The sequence below is a fragment of the Prionailurus viverrinus genome, chromosome D1 (genome assembly GCF_022837055.1).
Source record: "Prionailurus viverrinus isolate Anna chromosome D1, UM_Priviv_1.0, whole genome shotgun sequence".
Taxonomy (NCBI): domain Eukaryota; kingdom Metazoa; phylum Chordata; class Mammalia; order Carnivora; family Felidae; genus Prionailurus; species Prionailurus viverrinus.
Window position 1 is genome coordinate 106,719,582 of NC_062570.1, and position 17,156 is coordinate 106,736,737.

The 17,156-nt window shown below is 52.7% G+C and overlaps 1 protein-coding gene across 3 annotated transcripts in view; it reads left to right on the top strand.

Annotated features, from left to right (window-relative positions):
* The window catches only part of SPTBN2 (spectrin beta, non-erythrocytic 2), a 38,562-nt gene extending 25,894 nt beyond the window's left edge, over positions 1 to 12,668 (top strand). For all 3 annotated transcript variants that reach the window (XM_047879002.1, XM_047879000.1, XM_047879001.1), the window contains 19 exons: positions 167 to 313; positions 2,742 to 3,005; positions 4,230 to 4,454; positions 4,764 to 4,853; positions 5,206 to 5,466; positions 5,552 to 5,682; positions 5,926 to 6,130; positions 6,690 to 7,064; positions 7,760 to 8,004; positions 8,099 to 8,237; positions 8,501 to 8,585; positions 8,860 to 9,056; positions 9,357 to 9,499; positions 9,590 to 9,665; positions 9,749 to 9,799; positions 10,021 to 10,241; positions 10,762 to 10,935; positions 11,436 to 11,478; positions 11,806 to 12,668. In XM_047879002.1, coding sequence (XP_047734958.1) covers positions 167 to 313; positions 2,742 to 3,005; positions 4,230 to 4,454; positions 4,764 to 4,853; positions 5,206 to 5,466; positions 5,552 to 5,682; positions 5,926 to 6,130; positions 6,690 to 7,064; positions 7,760 to 8,004; positions 8,099 to 8,237; positions 8,501 to 8,585; positions 8,860 to 9,056; positions 9,357 to 9,499; positions 9,590 to 9,665; positions 9,749 to 9,799; positions 10,021 to 10,241; positions 10,762 to 10,935; positions 11,436 to 11,478; positions 11,806 to 12,039 — 3,306 coding nt within the window. In that variant the 3' untranslated portion in view covers positions 12,040 to 12,668. The remainder of the gene's footprint in view (positions 1 to 166; positions 314 to 2,741; positions 3,006 to 4,229; positions 4,455 to 4,763; positions 4,854 to 5,205; positions 5,467 to 5,551; positions 5,683 to 5,925; positions 6,131 to 6,689; positions 7,065 to 7,759; positions 8,005 to 8,098; positions 8,238 to 8,500; positions 8,586 to 8,859; positions 9,057 to 9,356; positions 9,500 to 9,589; positions 9,666 to 9,748; positions 9,800 to 10,020; positions 10,242 to 10,761; positions 10,936 to 11,435; positions 11,479 to 11,805) is intronic.
* Positions 12,669 to 17,156: the final 4,488 nt, after the last annotated feature.

Consider the following 17,156-nt stretch of genomic DNA (forward strand, 5'->3'; position numbering starts at 1 on the left):
GAGTAAGTCCATTGCGGTATCACCTGAATAAGTATCACCTGAATAAGCCACCTGCATGGCTTCTCCCCACATCCACCACTTCTCCCAGCTCACCTCGCCCCCTTACGCTCCACTCCACCTGAAATGTGCTCTGCCCTTCTCCACCCCTGCTCTACGCTTGGTCCAGCTGAAGCTCTGGATTGATGAGAAGATGCTGACAGCCCAGGACGTGTCCTACGATGAGGCCCGCAACCTGCACACCAAGTGGCAGAAGCACCAGGCGTTCATGGCTGAGCTGGCCGCCAACAAAGACTGGCTGGACAAGGTAGACAAGGTGAGTGGTGTGACAACAGCAGCAGGAAGAGAGCCCTGGGGCCTCGTCTGGACAGGATCATGGCCACAGTACAGGGAGGGATCCTGGCTTTAGTCTATGGTTCCTTCAGGGTTACAGGTCACGGGGCCTCTGGTGCCAAACCTCCAAGGTGGAGGGTTACGGTCTGGGGAACAAAGGTCTTCGGTCCATGAGACAGTGACTCCAGAACTGTGGGAAAGTACAAATTAGTAGTCCGGGAGCCAAACTGCAGCCTTGGGTCAACACTGTAACTATCCCTGGGTCCGGAGGAGGATGACGTTCTTCAGCAGGGGTCAGCAAACTTCTGCAAAGGGCCAGATGGTAAATATTTTCAGCTTTGCGGCCCACACGGTTTCTGCTACGTGCCAGTGCGGCACAAAGGCAGCCATAGAGAATACATAAACGATCGGGTATAGCTGCGTTCCAATAAAACTTTATTTATAAAAACAAGTGGTGGGCCACAATGAGCCCACAGAGCACCTTTTTGCCAACCCTTGCTTTTGAGTCTTATTCTTCCTGGTACTTGGTACTTGGTACCACTTCCTCAAGAGCTGAGCACAGATAAAACTTTATTTCAACTCAGCAAGTATTCCTGGGCAACAATATGTGTGCTCAGCACTCTGCTAGGTACTGCAAGGTATATAAAAAGATACTTTCCTTCCCTCAAGGGCATGATGGTTGGGGAGAGGAGGAGACCAGTGTATGCCCAGTGTTTCCGTTTATTCAGCAAATATTACTATTTGCTGCTACTATATGCAAAAGCATTATATTAGGCACTGAGAAGGGTACATAGGCAGTTCCATTGTAGGCTCCACCCTTGAAGAATGACACGATAGCCAGGCTATGAGATGTATACACAAATACCGAAATTAAATCCAGAGCAGAATATAGCAAATGCAGTGAGAGAGGGCCTGATAAAGCCTAGGCCCTCTGTGTGTGCCCGTAAAGCTATGTACCAATAAAGCTTTGTTTACAAGGAGAGAAGAGGCACAGGAATCCTAGAGGCTGGAGCCTCCAGGGCAGTCCATGAAGGATGAGTAGAATTTGGACAAGCAGAGACACTGGAGGAAAAATGTTTCTGGGCAGAGAAAACCATGCAAACAGGAAGCCCAAGATGCATAAGTGGGGTACCTATATGGGAGCAAGGGGGTAAGTCAGACTGGCAGGAACGTAGAATGTGTGAAGGGGCCCCATGGAAGAAAAGGTAGGAAAAGCCTGCTAGGCCAAGTCATGAAAAGCCCTGAACACCACGTAAGGACTGTGCATCGAAGTGTGGATTGTGCTGAAGGTTTGTGAAGTGACCCAAGCAGTGCTAGACTCTGACACTCATCCTGGCAGCCATGCACAAAGTGGCTTCAAGGCAGTGTCTTGGCCTGTGTTCTTCTAGCAGCAGACCCTGAAATGAGGTTTCCAGTGCAGGCCACTTTATGACAGATGACCACCGAGAACACCAGTGGGGGCGTGGGGTGATGGGATGGAAAAGGAAAGGCATTTGATAACGGGCCCACGCTGCCATGCCAGTCACCCCAGTGGGCCACTGGTGCTCAGTACTAATGGGGCACCATGGGAACATGGGAGACAGTGTAGAACATGCATCCACATAATCCCAGCCAAAGAACAAGGATGCTGAGTCTTTGTCCACCGGCTCCCTGTCACTGGTTGCGGGCTGCTTCCTTGGGCAGTAACTCCTGGGCACTTCCGGTCTGCCTTGCATGCAGGTCAGGAGACCATGCTTCCCTCACCTCCCCAGCCACGAAAGTCCTCAAGCAGAAAGGCTGGGAGTGGGGAGAGCAGGTGGGACTTGGGTGTACATAACTCAGGGAAAGGGTGGCTTGCTGCGAAACAGGAGAAGATGGCAAATATACAAGACCATGTGTGGCGTAACCCCAGAAGCCACTAGCATGAGGGAGCCCAGAGTAGGAAAGGTCTCCATGGCTTCTTAGTTGAAATGAGATTTGAGCCAGACCTTGAACAAGTAGGGTGCAACCCAGCAGTGGGGGGTGGAGGGGCTAGAAGAGGTCTGAAACCTTGAGAAGAGCATGTTACGGAGAGTATGCAAGAACTTGCAATTATTGCCTTCACTTCAGGTTCCTACTGCCCTTTAGGTCTCTGATCTGTTACCAACCCATAAAGTTCGGCAGTATCTAATTCTTTTTTTTTTTTTTTTTTTTTTTGGGTAATGTTTGTTTATTTTTGAGAGAGAAAGTACAAGCAGGGGAGAGGCAGAGAGAGAGGAGGACAGAGGATCCAGAGCAGGCTCCGCTCTGACAGCAGCAAGCCCGATGTGGGGCTTGAACTCACGAACCATAGGATTGTGACCTGAGCCAAAGTCAGAGGCTCAGTGGACTGGTGACAGGCACCCAGCATTATCTAATTCTGACACTGACACCTTCTTTGTCCCACCACCCAGGAAGGGCGGGAGCTGACCCTCGAGAAGCCAGAGCTGAAGGCCCTGGTGTCTGAGAAGCTGGAGGACCTGCACCAGCGCTGGGACAGGCTGGAGAGCACCACCCAGGCCAAGGCCCGTAGCCTCTTCGATGCCAACCGAGCCGAGCTGTTTGCCCAGAGCTGCTCCGCCCTGGAGAGCTGGCTGGAGAGTCTGCAGGCCCAGCTGCACTCTGACGACTACGGCAAGGACCTCACTAGTGTCAACATTCTGCTCAAGAAGCAACAGGTGCTCTGCAGGCCTGTGATGGGGATGGGGAACCGCAGCAGAGAGGAGGAGGGAGTCTGTAGCTCCTGAGATTTGGGAGGTCATTCTCAGGCCTCACAGACAACATCTGCACCAGTATTTCTCAAAGCAATTGTCCATGGGCCACCGTCCCCGAATCTCTGGGAGCATGTGTCTGTCAGACTGAAGTCAGAAGATAGAAACCATTCTCTAACTTGAACAATGAAATTTTAGTAAAAAAGAAGTATCAGTTAGTTAAAGGTGGTTAACTACCAAAAGGTAGAAATCGAAAGCAGGGATGAGGCCAGACCGTATAAAGGGCCTATAAAGGGCCAGACCGTAACATTTTGGCTGTTGTAGGTCATATGGTCTCTGTCATAAGTATTCAACTCTGTTCTGTAGGATAAAAGCAGCCACAGGCAATATGTAAAATAATGGGTGTGGCTGTGCGCCAATAAAACTTTATTTACAAAAACAGGCAGGGAGCTGGATTTGCTGATCCCTGCTCTAAATGGCACAGAAATGGCAAATGTAGGGAGCAGCTACTACCTCTAGTGCTGGGGAGGGGTACCCAAGGAGGACTGAGATGCGTCCCCCCTGACCCCACGGCTGTTTCAGACCTCGTTGGAGAGGGCCGAGGCCCAGGGGTAGGTATTGTAGAACTTTGCTGGGGTATCCTGGGACCAGGCCAGTCTAATGCTGGCGGGCCAACACTGGCCAGCAGGAAGTTACCACTGGGATGCCAGCAAAATTTGCTGGAGGGTGGTGAGAGCCACTGGATTTCCTGCACACCATGGGCAGTTTTGCTATAGGAGCAAGAGCAAAAAAACACACAAGAACCATAAATTGCACCTTCCCCTCCTTGCATTGTGCTGTGCCTCTGGCGCCCTCTAATGACAAGACCCAGCATTGCACCAGCTGGCAAAGGAGAAAGGTCGACAGGGTTCAGTCCTAACATCTCAAAACAGGAAAAGATGTACCTGGAGCTGAGGTGATTTGGGGTCTGAGAGGCAGTAAACTGACAACTGGCCCCATTATCACATCCCCCCCGCAGGCTCTTATGTATATTAGAGTTTGAGGTCCACTGAGCTAGGCCATGAGGAGATGCTCTCCCTGGGGTGAACCCCGGGGATAAGAAATCTTGATTGGCCACAGGAAGTGTGGAGTCTCCTCTGAGCTTGAAGGCAGATGTGTGGTGACAACACCTCCTTCCTCCCCGGGCTGCAGATGCTGGAACGGGAGATGGCAGTGCGAGAGAAGGAGGTGGAGGCCATCCAGGCCCAGGCGACAGCGCTGGCCCAGGAGGACCAGGGCGCAGGGGAGGTGGAGAGGACGTCGAGAGCTGTGGAGGAGAAGTTCCGGGCCCTGTGCCAGCCCATGAAGGAGCGCTGCCGGCGCCTGCACGCCTCCCGTGAGCAGCACCAGTTCCACCGGGACGTGGAGGATGAGATTGTGAGTCACTAGAGTCTGGGCTGAGGTAGAGTCGTCATCGTGGCAAATTGCTCCCTGCCATTCGCTTTCTAGTCTCCTTCCTGGATGCTGGGGAGATGCCAGCATCTCTTCCCTTTGGCATGGAAAACGGACTCTCGAGGGACTCTTGGGGATGCCCTCTGGGTCCCTGTGCCCCAGACTCAGAGATGACCATTCCCAGCAGGCACACACCAGGAGCCCTAGCAAACCTCTCCCCAAGTCTCCCCACTGTCCAACCCCAGCTCTCACTTTGCCCTCTGGACCTCCACTGACCCCCTCTTTCTCATCCAGTTGTGGGTGACAGAGCGGCTACCCATGGCTAGCTCCATGGAACATGGCAAGGACCTGCCCAGTGTCCAGCTTCTCATGAAGAAAAACCAGGTGAGGCCAAGGCTAAAGGCAAAAGAAAGGGTCTCAAGGGCCTCCCAGACTTGGAAGTTTGTTTTTTCTTAAAAAAAAAAATTGGGGTTTCTCTGGCTCCCCCTCAATCTGTGTGTCATTCTAGACTTCAGTGCTTGGCCTCTCTTCACCAAAGGAGGGTGGGTTCTCTTTGTAGCAGATCAGGTGGACTGAAGGGGTGTTACCATCCCATCTTAGGTCAGAGGAGGGGGCAAGTGAGGAGGACTCAGGAAGAAAGAAAGCTGAAAGTAGGGGGCTGGCTGTGGAGCAGGTGGAAGGGGGAATGTGGCGAGGGGCCCCCTCTCAGAGTGTCCTCTTCTACTGCTGTGGACAGACCCTGCAGAAGGAGATACAGGGCCACGAGCCGCGGATCGCGGACCTGACGGAGCGGCAGCGTACTCTGGGAGCAGCAGCGGCAGGCCCAGAGCTGGCTGAGCTGCAGGAGATGTGGAAACGCCTGAGCCACGAGCTGGAGCTTCGAGGCAAGCGACTGGAGGAGGCCCTGCGGGCCCAGCAGTTCTACCGCGATGCCGCCGAGGCGGAGGCCTGGATGGGCGAGCAGGAGTTACACATGATGGGCCAGGAGAAAGCCAAGGTGAGAGGCCCAGCAGAGCTCAGGCTGTGTGGCTGCCATTCTCTTCCCCAGCCCCCTGCTCCCTGATGCCCACTGTCGTTCCCAGGACGAGCTCAGCGCCCAGGCAGAGGTGAAGAAGCATCAGGTACTGGAACAAGCCCTGGCTGACTATGCTCAGACCATCCATCAGCTGGCAGCCAGCAGCCAAGACATGATTGACCACAACCACCCAGAGAGGTGAACACGGCGGGGAACAAGGGGGAGCACGGCTCCTGGGGGAGACAAGAACGGGTTCCAGGGTGGTGCCGGGACTGTGGGGCCTTCTGTGCTACATGTGTACAGAACTATTTAGAAAGCTAGACAGGCAGAGACTTGGCAAGTAGTGGGGGGAGGGGGGGGCGGGCAGAAGGGACTGGACTGTATAGGATAGGTAGGGTTCAGAGCCATGTGTCTTAAGTCCTGCCACCCCTGTCCCCACAGCACGCGAATATCCATCCGCCAAGCGCAGGTGGACAAGCTGTACGCCAGCCTGAAGGAGCTGGCGGGAGAGCGGCGGGAGCGCCTGCAGGAGCACCTGCGGCTGTGCCAGCTCCGCCGTGAGCTGGACGACCTGGAGCAGTGGATCCAGGAGCGCGAGGTGGTGGCAGCCTCCCACGAGCTGGGCCAGGACTACGAGCACGTGACTGTGAGTGCAGGGCGGGCACCAGCCCACCAGCCACAGAGCTGCTCTGGGAGGTGCGGAGGACCCCCCCGGGAGGCCAGCGCCTCCTTCTGGCAGAGCATCGAGGGGCAGGGGGTGCAAGAGCGGGCTGAGCAGGCACTGCCCTTGGGTACTTAATTTGAAGAACCGTGCAGAAAAGAGGTCATGGGACTGCACGCAGGTGTGGGCAAAAAGGAAATTTCCAATCGTTTTTTTCCAACAGAACTCAACAGCACAGGTGACTTCCTCTGCACTGTTTGGGAATTTGGGCCCCCGTTAGTGCAGACACATGGACCATAGTTAGGGTATTTTGCCTGATGGCCAAAGGTTCCAAGCACCCCTAATGCTTTTGCTGGAGGCTGGGGGCATCAGTCACATGTGGGGTAAATGGGAACCAGTTGTCCTGCTGAAGAAACCTGTTTTGGCCCTTGTGGCCCATGGGGAGAGTCACTTCTCAGTTTTGGGGCTACAAGCCTCGCCCACTAGACAGGGACTGCATCTACCCGTGTTAAAGCGCTGTCCGCGTAACTGCTTCCTCCTCCAGATGCTCCGGGACAAATTCCGAGAGTTTTCCCGGGACACGAGTACCATCGGTCAGGAGCGTGTGGACAGCGCCAATGCACTGGCCAACGGGCTCATCGCTGGGGGCCATGCCGCCCGGGCCACCGTGGCCGAGTGGAAGGACAGCCTCAATGAGGCCTGGGCGGACCTGCTCGAGCTGCTGGACACGCGGGGTCAGGTGCTGGCAGCGGCGCACGAGCTGCAGCGCTTCCTGCACGGGGCGCGCCAAGCACTGGCGCGCGTGCAGCACAAGCAGCAGCAGCTTCCCGACGGGACCGGCCGGGACCTCAACGCAGCCGAGGCCCTGCAACGCCGCCACTGCGCCTTTGAGCATGACATCCAGGCCCTCAGCGCCCAGGTCTGACCCAAGCATGGTGATTTGGGGGAGCGGGGCGGGGGGGAGGCGGTGCTCAGAGGAGACTTCATGGGAAATCGTGGGGGGTTGGCATCCTCTGGAGGGATGCTTAAGGACAAAGTTAAGAGTGGTTCCAGGGAAACCTCTCTGGCCAGGGTATATCTAGCCACAGCATCCACACCTTTAATGACCAGCCTTCTTGGGGGCCCATGACATTTTCAGATGGTCTCAATGGCTGGATTCTTCATAGCATACTAAAATCTGCCTGTTGGTCCCACCCAGGTCAGAGCTCCAGACCCACACCACAGAAGCATAGATTCTTTCTCCAACCGTTTAAACCCAGTCAACCAATACCCAAGTCCCTTCATGGCTGAAAATCTCATTCTAGCAATCGTTGAGGCCCCTCGTGTCCTGGGCAGGCCTCTGGAAGCTCAATTGGCCAGTGGTCTGTTTAAAAGATTGCCCCGGCCAGACTCCCCAGGCCCCATGTTGAGACCCAGCAGGGCAGGGTATGACAGGGCTTACTCTGGGCACCGGCCTTCATTTTTCCCAGCCGCTACCCTCTGCTCTGCCTCCTGCTTCTCTGGCTGGTAAAATGGATGGGAGATAGAGCACAGAGACCAGGACCGGAGAGACCCCTGCTCGTTGGAGACCCCCAGCTCTGCCTCACTCTGAGCGGGGGTCGGGGGGGCCCACAGGTCCAGCAGGTGCAGGATGATGGCCATCGGCTCCAGAAGGCCTATGCTGGAGACAAGGCTGAGGAGATCGGCCGCCACATGCAGGCTGTGGCTGAGGCCTGGACCCAGCTTCAGGGAAGCTCTGCCGCCCGCCGCCAGCTGCTCCTGGACACCACGGACAAGTTCCGCTTCTTCAAGGCCGTCCGGGAGCTGATGCTGTGGATGGATGGGGTGAACCTGCAGATGGATGCCCAGGAGCGGCCCCGGTGAGGGCCACGGTGCCCTGCAGCCTCCAAGGGCTGTGGGCTGGGGGCTGGGACAGGGTTGTGGGCAGCGGTAATGTGGTCTCTGTACCCCCAGGGATGTGTCCTCCGCAGATCTGGTCATCAAGAACCACCAGGGCATCAAGGCAGAGATAGAGGCCAGGGCCGACCGCTTCTCCTCTTGCATCGACATGGGGCAGGGGCTGCTTGCCAGGAGCCACTACGCAGCTGAGGAGGTGGGTGAGGTGTGGGTGCAGCCAGGTCGTCCTCACAGGGGGAGGCCTCGGTGCTGATCTCTCCTCTGAGTCTTCCTCCTCCCTCTCGTTCTTCCTTCGCAGAACCACCCCCTTCCCCTTGGTGCTGTTCACGATTTCCCCATTCCAACTTGCCCCCAGAACCGTCTGCCTCCTGAAATCAGAAATCTATAGTTCCCTGTGTGAGTCCTCCAGAGACCCCAGAAAGGTCCTACTGGGTGCTAACTCACATCTCTGCCCCCTAGATCTCGGAGAAGCTGTCTCAGCTGCAGGCACGGCGCCAGGAGACAGCAGACAAGTGGCAGGAGAAAATGGACTGGCTCCAGCTTGGTGAGCTGCCGTGGGCGCCAGGGAACTGGCTGAGGGCACCAGGCCCTGGGAGAAGGGGCTGGGGATCTCACACCCTGTAGTTTCCAGAGTATGTAAGACCAAGAGGCCTGGGCATGGAATTCAAGGTGCCTGCCCTTGGCACTGCCTGCCTCTGCCCTGCGCTCCTGCCCTGGGGCAGTAGCTCCCTCTGTGTCCCTGTTCTTGAAGCGCTGTGGCAACAGTGCCCTGCTGGTGCTCTGACCTGCTATCTCCTCCTGACCCCCCAACCCCCCAGTTTTGGAGGTGCTCGTATTTGGGAGAGATGCGGGTATGGCGGAGGCCTGGCTGTGCAGCCAAGAGCCATTGGTGAGAAGCGCTGAGCTGGGCTGCACAGTCGATGAAGTCGAGAGCCTCATCAAGCGTCATGAGGCCTTCCAGAAGTCCGCAGTGGCCTGGGAGGAACGTTTCAGTGCCCTGGAGAAACTCACCGCGGTGAGGAATGCCCTCCCCTCCCACTGCCCCAGACCTGCACTCTGTCCTGCTTGATGAAGACGTGTCTTCCCTTCCCACTGTACCAGCGTGTCCTGGATGTGAGCCGTGGGTGCCTGTTGTACCATGGCTCCAGGAGCCCTCAGCTCCCCCGTTGCTTCTAATCCCCACCTTCTTTTGAAATTCTACTTTCTATCCTTTCTGTTCCATCAGGCGAGCTGAGGCATCTCAGCTTTCCCCAGTGCCCTCCCTGATCCTTATGAGTGCAACCTTCTATGCTCTGACCCCAGAATGTTTTGACAGCTGGAGGAGCAGGAGAAGGAACGGAAAAGAAAGAGGGAGGAGGAGGAACGGAGGAAACAGCCCCCTGCCCCAGAGCCCATAGCCGGTCTGTCTGAAGGGGACCTGGTGGACAGCCAAACAGCTCCCGATGCCACCCGGGATGGGTGAGAGCTGGGACCCCTGGGGACAGAGAACGTGGCTGAGTCTGAGCAACCCAAGGACTTAACACTCTGTCTCACTTTCTGCTGTTCCAGAACCCGCCCCAGGCCGCCAGCATCTGCACAGCAGGCCAGCGTCAACGGAGTCTGCACGGATACAGAGTCCCCTCAGGTGACCCCCACTGCCCTGTGCCCCCTGATCAGGATCTTAGCTCCCCATCTTGCATGTCCTCTTACAGCTTTTTGTCCTCATAGCCCCTGTTGGAACAACAGAGACTGGAGCAAGGCAGCTTCCCAGAAGGACCTGTGAGTTTCACCCAGAGGTGTGGGTGTTAATAACGGGAGATGAAGGGAAGAAGAGGGGTATGAGCCAGGCGGTGGGGATCCTGGGGATAGGATAAGACAGGGGCCCAGAGGAAACAGGGGGTGGGAAGACCAGCTCTTGGACTTCAAGCTTCATGACATTTGGGCTAGATATTTCCCATCTGGTCCTTTGACACTGACACTGTTGTCCATTTTGCCCACAGGGGTCTGGCACAGGGGACGAGGCCAACGGGCCACGGGGGGAGAAGCAGACCCGGACGCGAGGCCCAGCCCCTCCCGTAATGCCCCAGAGCAGGTCATCGGAGCCAGCCCGGGTTGCCACCTTGCCCCCTCGAGGCCCAGAGCTCTCTGCCCAGGAGCAGATGGAAGGGATGCTGTGCCGCAAACAGGAGATGGAGGCCTTTGGCAAGAAGGCTGCCAACAGGTACTGGCCCTGGCCGCACAGCGTCGGTGGCCTCTCGGCTCCTGCCTTCTAAAGAGGCTTCCCTGGGCTCAGTCGGTTGAGCGTCCGACTTTGGCCCAGGTCGTGATCTCGTGGTCTGTGGGTTCGAGCCCCACGTCGGGCTCTGTGCCGACAGCTCAGAGGCTGGAGCCTGATTCAGATTCTGTGTCTCCCTCTCTCTCTGCCCCTGCCCCACTCACGCTCTGTCTCTCTCTCAAAAATAAACATGAAAAATAAAATAAAATAAATAAAAAGAGGCTTCCCTGGAACCTCTTCCAAATAGACGGGGAAGAGGTATGGTATAGGAGGAGGGTCCTCTGGGAGAAGGAGAGGACCCAAGAGAAGAGCAGGGGCCTCAGGTGATGGTCAGGAGTGTGTAAAGATAAGGGGCCCAAAGACAGGAGTGGCACTGGAAGCCCTCGGACACCCCAAGCTAGGGTTCTAGGCCCCATAGAGACCAGTCACCTGTCTCATCTCATCACCTACACCACATCCCTCCCAGGTCATGGCAAAACGTGTACTGCGTCCTGCGGCGTGGGAGCCTTGGCTTTTATAAGGACGCAAAGGCAGCCAGCACAGGAGTGCCATACCACGGAGAAGTGCCTGTCAGCCTGGCCAGGGCCCAGGGCAGCGTCGCCTTTGATTATCGAAAGCGCAAACACGTCTTCAAGTTGGGGTAGGAATGCAAAGTGCCCTCAGGATGGGAGGGGAGTTGGGGGCGATGCGAAGTATAGGGGAGCCACAAGCTAGTAGAGGGAATCAAGTCACAGGGCTGGGTGTTTGGGGACAGAGACGTAGGTGAGAGAACGGGAGGGGGTCTGGTTGCACTCAGGGCGCAGGAGCACCAAGATGCGGGCTTGCCTGCTGATGTCAAGCAAAAAATTATGGTGCATGGGAAATCTGAAGGCGGCCTGCCTCCGGGGACCTCCAGGGGCCTGCCTCTGCCTGCCAGCAAGCAGCCAGTGCAGGAGGCACAGCCTGGGATGCAGGTGAGCTCACCGTGGTCCTCAGCAGCCAAACAGGAAGGGCCTGCTTTTGCATAGCGCTGGGAAAGTGCAGGATGTGCAGAACGTGCCCTCCAGCCTGCTCTCAGGGTGATCACTGGGACTCCACGAGCGCTGGTGTAGCCGGTCCAGATTCTCAGCTCTGCTCTGAGGCTTCTCTTTCTCCCAACAGCTTGCAGGATGGAAAAGAATATTTATTCCAGGCCAAGGATGAGGTGAGCTTGCCCCTTCTCCCCCCGCGTCTCTATCTCTGGGCCATTCTCAGAACCTTCCAGTTGTAGATTCCCCTTTCTTCCCTCTCCTCTCTTTTTCCTTAAGTGTCTCCCTCTTCGTGAGCAGATAGCTCACAGTGTGCCACCTGGATGTTTGTGAAGGCCACCCAAAAACCTGTTTCCCGTCTTAAAGGGGTCATTTTCTCCAGTGAGACAAAATAGTCCAAACACTTTCCTGCCTGCTCCTCCTCAGCTTCCCAGCGTCTGCAGGCCACAGCTTCAGCCCGGCTGCCTTGACGCTGACCACCTGTCTTCCCGTGCCCTCCGCAGGCGGAGATGAGCTCATGGCTGCGGGTGGTAAATGCAGCCATTGCGACTGCGTCCTCTGCCTCTGGAGAGCCTGAAGAGCCAGCGGTGCCCAGTGCCGCCCGGGGCATGACTCGGGCCATGACCATGCCCCCGGTATCACCGGTCGGGGCTGAGGGGCCTGTCGTGCTTCGAAGCAAGGACGGCCGAGAACGAGAGAGAGAAAAACGCTTCAGCTTCTTCAAGAAGAGCAAGTAGTTGGGGGCGAGACTCCCAGGCCAGCTTCTTCCCTGTATTCAGGAAACTGCCAGGGACTGTCAACAGGGACCACCCTCTTGTCAGGACAACTGCCTGCTGCTAGGGTCTGTTGCCAAGGTCAACCCATCACCAGGAACTGTTGGGGGGTGGGGGGGACAAGTCAGTGTTCCCAAGGGCGATGCTCCTCTTCTGCTATTTAATTCCAGACTGGTGGTGGGACCCAGGCAACCCCCAATTCCACTCCCGCCTCCTGACTTCTTCCTTCTCCCCCAGCCCTATGCCTCTACCCTGACTCCGGTGCGGACAGCCCTGCACCCTCAACATAGGCCATGTGGGGAATGGCTGCCCCTGCCTCAGGTCATTCTCCCACCACGGCTAGGGCATGCCCCTCGGTTCCTTGCCCCTGGGGACCAGCCAGGAACCTCTCAGAGCTGAAGCAGGACCTGGGGGCAAGATTGCCAGATGGCCGAGTCAGAGGTGCCGAAACTCCCCCTTCCCATCCTAACTCGTCCTCTGACTCGAGTGGCTGCCCATCTGCAGCGACGCTCAATGGCTTCCAGGTGTGAGTTGTTCAAGGGCAACCACAGCCTTGAGTCTGGCCAAGGAGGTGATTAAACAGCTCAGCTTGTCTTACTGCTTCTGGGTGTCTTTGCTTTCCCGACCACAAGCCCCCCTGCCTATGCCCACGTTCTTGCCTTTGGCTCTGGTCTCCCGTATGTCAGGTTTCCGCAATGCCCCCAGCCTCCAAACCATCAAAGAACCACATTATCTTGAGAGCTTCCCTACTTTGGTCTCATTTCCCTGTGATAATGACCTCCAGTTTGCTGGGTTGATTAATGGCAAGCCTCAGTTTCAGACCAAAGAAGTTCACCATGGGTCAGGATGTTAATAAGCACTTGTTAATGTTACAGGCAGTGAACAACTAATTCCCCGGTGCACAACTTTCTTTACTCGTGACTCTCTCAACTATTTTCAAAAATGAAAGACTGAATTGCCACAAGCAAGTCTCAGCCACTGCTCAGCCCACCAGTGGAGAGTGGAGCACAGAGGGGGTGGTTATGGACCCCGTCTTCTCTCCCGAATGGAGAGGATCAAGGGAGTTCAGACAGGGGTCAGATAAGTGGCAAATTCCACTGACAGATAGGATGACATCACCCTGGGAAGCCATGAGGTACATGCAAAGTGTGTAAATACACACACATACAACAGAATATATTCTAGATCTGGTGAAGTATTTAAAAACAAACAAACAAACAAACAAACAAAAAAACCACCAGGTAGCTTTCTCCTTTGTCTTTGGCTTGGCAATTGGAAGTTTCAGGCAATGTATTGCCTTGGTGACCTCCTACAGGAAAAGCTTTGTTCTTTCATTTTTTCCCCATAAATACACAACCATTTCTTTTGGGGGCTCAGAGAAGATCTTTCCAGAGAAGCAGCCCTATCTTTAATTTTTAAAAATTTTAACTTCCAGTATAGTCAACATACAGTGTTATGTTAGTTTCAGGTATACACTCTAGTGATTCAACAATTCCCTACATCACCCAGTGCTCATCACGACAAATGCATTCCTTAATCCTCATCACCTGTTTCACCCATTCCCCCTCCCCCGCCCCCTCCTGTAAGCAGCTCTATATTTAGCATAATTGGCCAAGGGCCCTGGCTCAGTAGACCCCTGACCATCATCAGCCACGACAGAGAGTCAGGTGTGTGCAGGCCCAGGACTAGCACAACACAGCCCCAGAATGGTCTCCAGACATGAGATCTGGTAGACCAGATAGCTCACAGAATAATTCTCCCTTTCTCGTAAGAAAAGTAGATCCAGAACTATCCTACAGTAAACATGTTGGATAAATGTAACTGAGCAATCTGTCGTGGGACTATACATCAGTACAACCTTCTCTTGTTCTTCGGGTACAACTGTAAAATCTCCACTGTATGAAGGAAGAAAAAGTCATACACTGTCGAGCCCTCAGGGAATCGGTATTTACACTCCAACATGGCAAGCCTGGGAGTTAAGAGGGAGAGCAATAATGGGAAATTTTAGAAGGAAATGTATATAGGAGTGAGAAATTAATGAAGAAATGATCATTTTAACATGTGAAATGTGAATGTCAGCAGGGCAGCTAAGTACAGCAGTCTTGCAGGATGCAGTCAGTCACTGTGAAAGGAGAAGTAATGGAGATGTGGTTTGAGCATCATCTAGGGGGCAGCTGAAGCTGCCTGAGGACATGAATCCTTAAGAACAGGACATAGAAGAGGATTAGCATAAGGTCAGGGAGTAAGTCTTAAGAGATCCCTTTGGATATGAGTGCAAGAAAAGAAAAGCTCCAGAAAGAGAATGAAATGGAGAGTGGGGGATACAAGACAGGTTAAAGCACAAAAATGCAGTAAGTGCAGGCACCACAAGTCATGGGGAAATATGGGCAGATAAAAATGGATTGAGAAAAATGTATTTGTCATCTTACTGAACATCACCTCTACGGATGAACTCTAGATCTGGGCTGTCCAAGACAGTAGCCATGAGCCACATGTAGCTACCCAGCACTTGAAATGTGGCTAGTCCAAATTGAGATGTGCTGTAAGTACAATGCTCGCCAGTTTCAAAAACGGAAGAGGAAAAAAAAATATTTCATTAATACTTTTTATATTGATTATATGTTGAAATATTTTAGCTTTATTGGGTTTCAAAAGTATTAAACTGAACTTCAACGGTTTCATTTTACTTTTTAAATGTCTTTACTAGAAAATAACATGTTTTTAAGTTTTTGTTTTTAAGTAATCTCTCCACCCAACGTGGGGCTCACACAACCCTGAGATCAAGGGCCTCATGCTGCACTGACTGGCCAGCCAGGCACCCCTGGATGGCACTGTTTTAAATTGACTACAGACCTAATGTAAAAAGGACAAACATTACTGTTAACAGAGAAATAGAATAGAGAAATAGAGAAATAGAAATACAGAAATAGAAAAATGTAGGGGAATATATTTGTGACTCCAGGGGGAAGAAAAGGACATCTTATACAAAAGTTCAAATGCACAAACTTTAAGACAAAAATTAGATTCCATAAAAAATTAAGAATTTCTGTTCAATGAAGGACATCATGGACAACGTTGATAATTTAGTGGAACGACAGAAAATATTTGAAACCAATAAGAGATTTATATCTAGAATACACAAGAAAATCCTGCAAATCAACAACAAAGAGGAGATTACTACCACTAAGAAAGATGAGCAAAAGATATGAACAGGAAATTTACAGAAGAACAAACCCCAAAAAACTTTACACCTATCATACTGGTAAAAATTTGAAAACTGGATAATGTCCAACATTGGCAGAGTTGTTGATATACAGGGCCCCTCATGTGCTGCAGGTGGGAGGTTAGACTGGTATAATTTTTCCGGAGAACAACTTGGTACTACTTAGATAAGTTAGTTCCAAGAATACCCTATGACCCAGCAAACTAGCAATTCCACCCTGGGTTTATATCCCTCCAAATTCTCACAGGGATCCATTAGGGCACACATAATTAACATAATGGTGTTAACTGTAACCTTGTTTATAATGGTGGGGGGTTGGAGGCAACCTAAATGTCCTACATGTAGAGATGGATAGGTAAAATATGATTGCACACTAGGGAATATTACACAGTGGTTAGATACCACACAGCAACACCCGGGGGGTGGGGGGAGGAGCGGTTAGCGGAAAAATTAAAACAGTGAGCCATGCAACACAAGTTGCATAAAACATTTACACAATTTACCCAAATGCGCAATGGGTGGACCTTGTTTATATCCACATTAGAAGAAACCAACTGCAAAAAGACGTATTTGCAACAATCTAGAAGAAATTTTAATATAAAGATGAGATAATATTAGCATAGTGCTGATGTTTTAATTAGAGGTAGATAGTGAAGCCCTTATAGGTGAAATGACATTACATCTCAGGTTGCTTTTTAAACACTCCAGCTCCCCCCCCCACACACACACACACATGCACACACAAGTATAGAGGATAGATAAAATAAGATAAGCAGAATGTTGGTAATTGTCAAAGCTGGGTAAAGGGTCCATAGGAGTTTGTCATAATATCCTGTCTCTATGCCTTTTTGAAAATTTCCACAACAAAACATTTCTTAACATGGAAAAAGCATATGCGCACTAAAAAGACATGTCTCGCAAAAACACAAAATAATACACATTAAACTCATTAGAATCGTTGCCTGTGAGGGAAGGGGAACTGAGATAAAACAGGATAAATAAGAGTAGGGAAATAGATGGGGGGGAGGGAGATGGAACAATATAAAAACGCAGGGAAGAAAAGGATGGTGAATGAAATGAAATCTTTAGAAGGGTGAAACGTGTTAAAAAGACATTAGTTTTGGTGACCTCAGAAAATTTGGGGAAATTGGAAAGGTGGACAGAACCCAAAACACAGCACTCAAAGGTGGGCAATAGCAGGTTCAGACTCTATATTTGAAAATAAATCTGGCCTGGAACACAGAGAAAGAAGCCAAGATAGAAAACATCAATAGTGAAGATAAGTGAAAGCGATTTCACAAATGGATGAGGAGGTCCCTATACACGTTTTAAAAGTCTGAGTGTTGGGGGCGCCTGGGTGGCACAGTCGGTTAAGCGTCCGACTTCAGCCAGGTCACGATCTCGCGGTCCGTGAGTTCGAGCCCCGCGTCGGGCTCTGGGCAGGTGGCTCGGAGCCTGGAGCCTGTTTCCGAATCTGTGTCTCCCTCTCTCTCTGCCCCTCGCCCGTTCATGCTCTGTCTCTCTCTGTCCCAAAAATAAACGTTGAAAAAAAAAGTTTAAAAAAAAAAAAAAAAAAGTCTGAGTGTTGGGGCATGTAGGGGGCTCAGTTGGTTGAATTTCTGATTCTTGGTTTTGTCTCAGGTCAGGATCTCACGTTTGTGGGTTCAGGCTCTGCACTGACAGCGCAGAGCCTGCTTGGGATTCTCTCCCCCCTCTGCCCCTCCCTCGAGCATGTGCTTTCTCTCTAAATAAACAAGCATTTAAAAAAAAAAAAAGTGTAGAGAGAAACTGGAAATTACCAAGAGGAGGAGGGAAGGAGAGAAGTAGATAGCAGTAGGAGAAATCATGAGTTGTATTA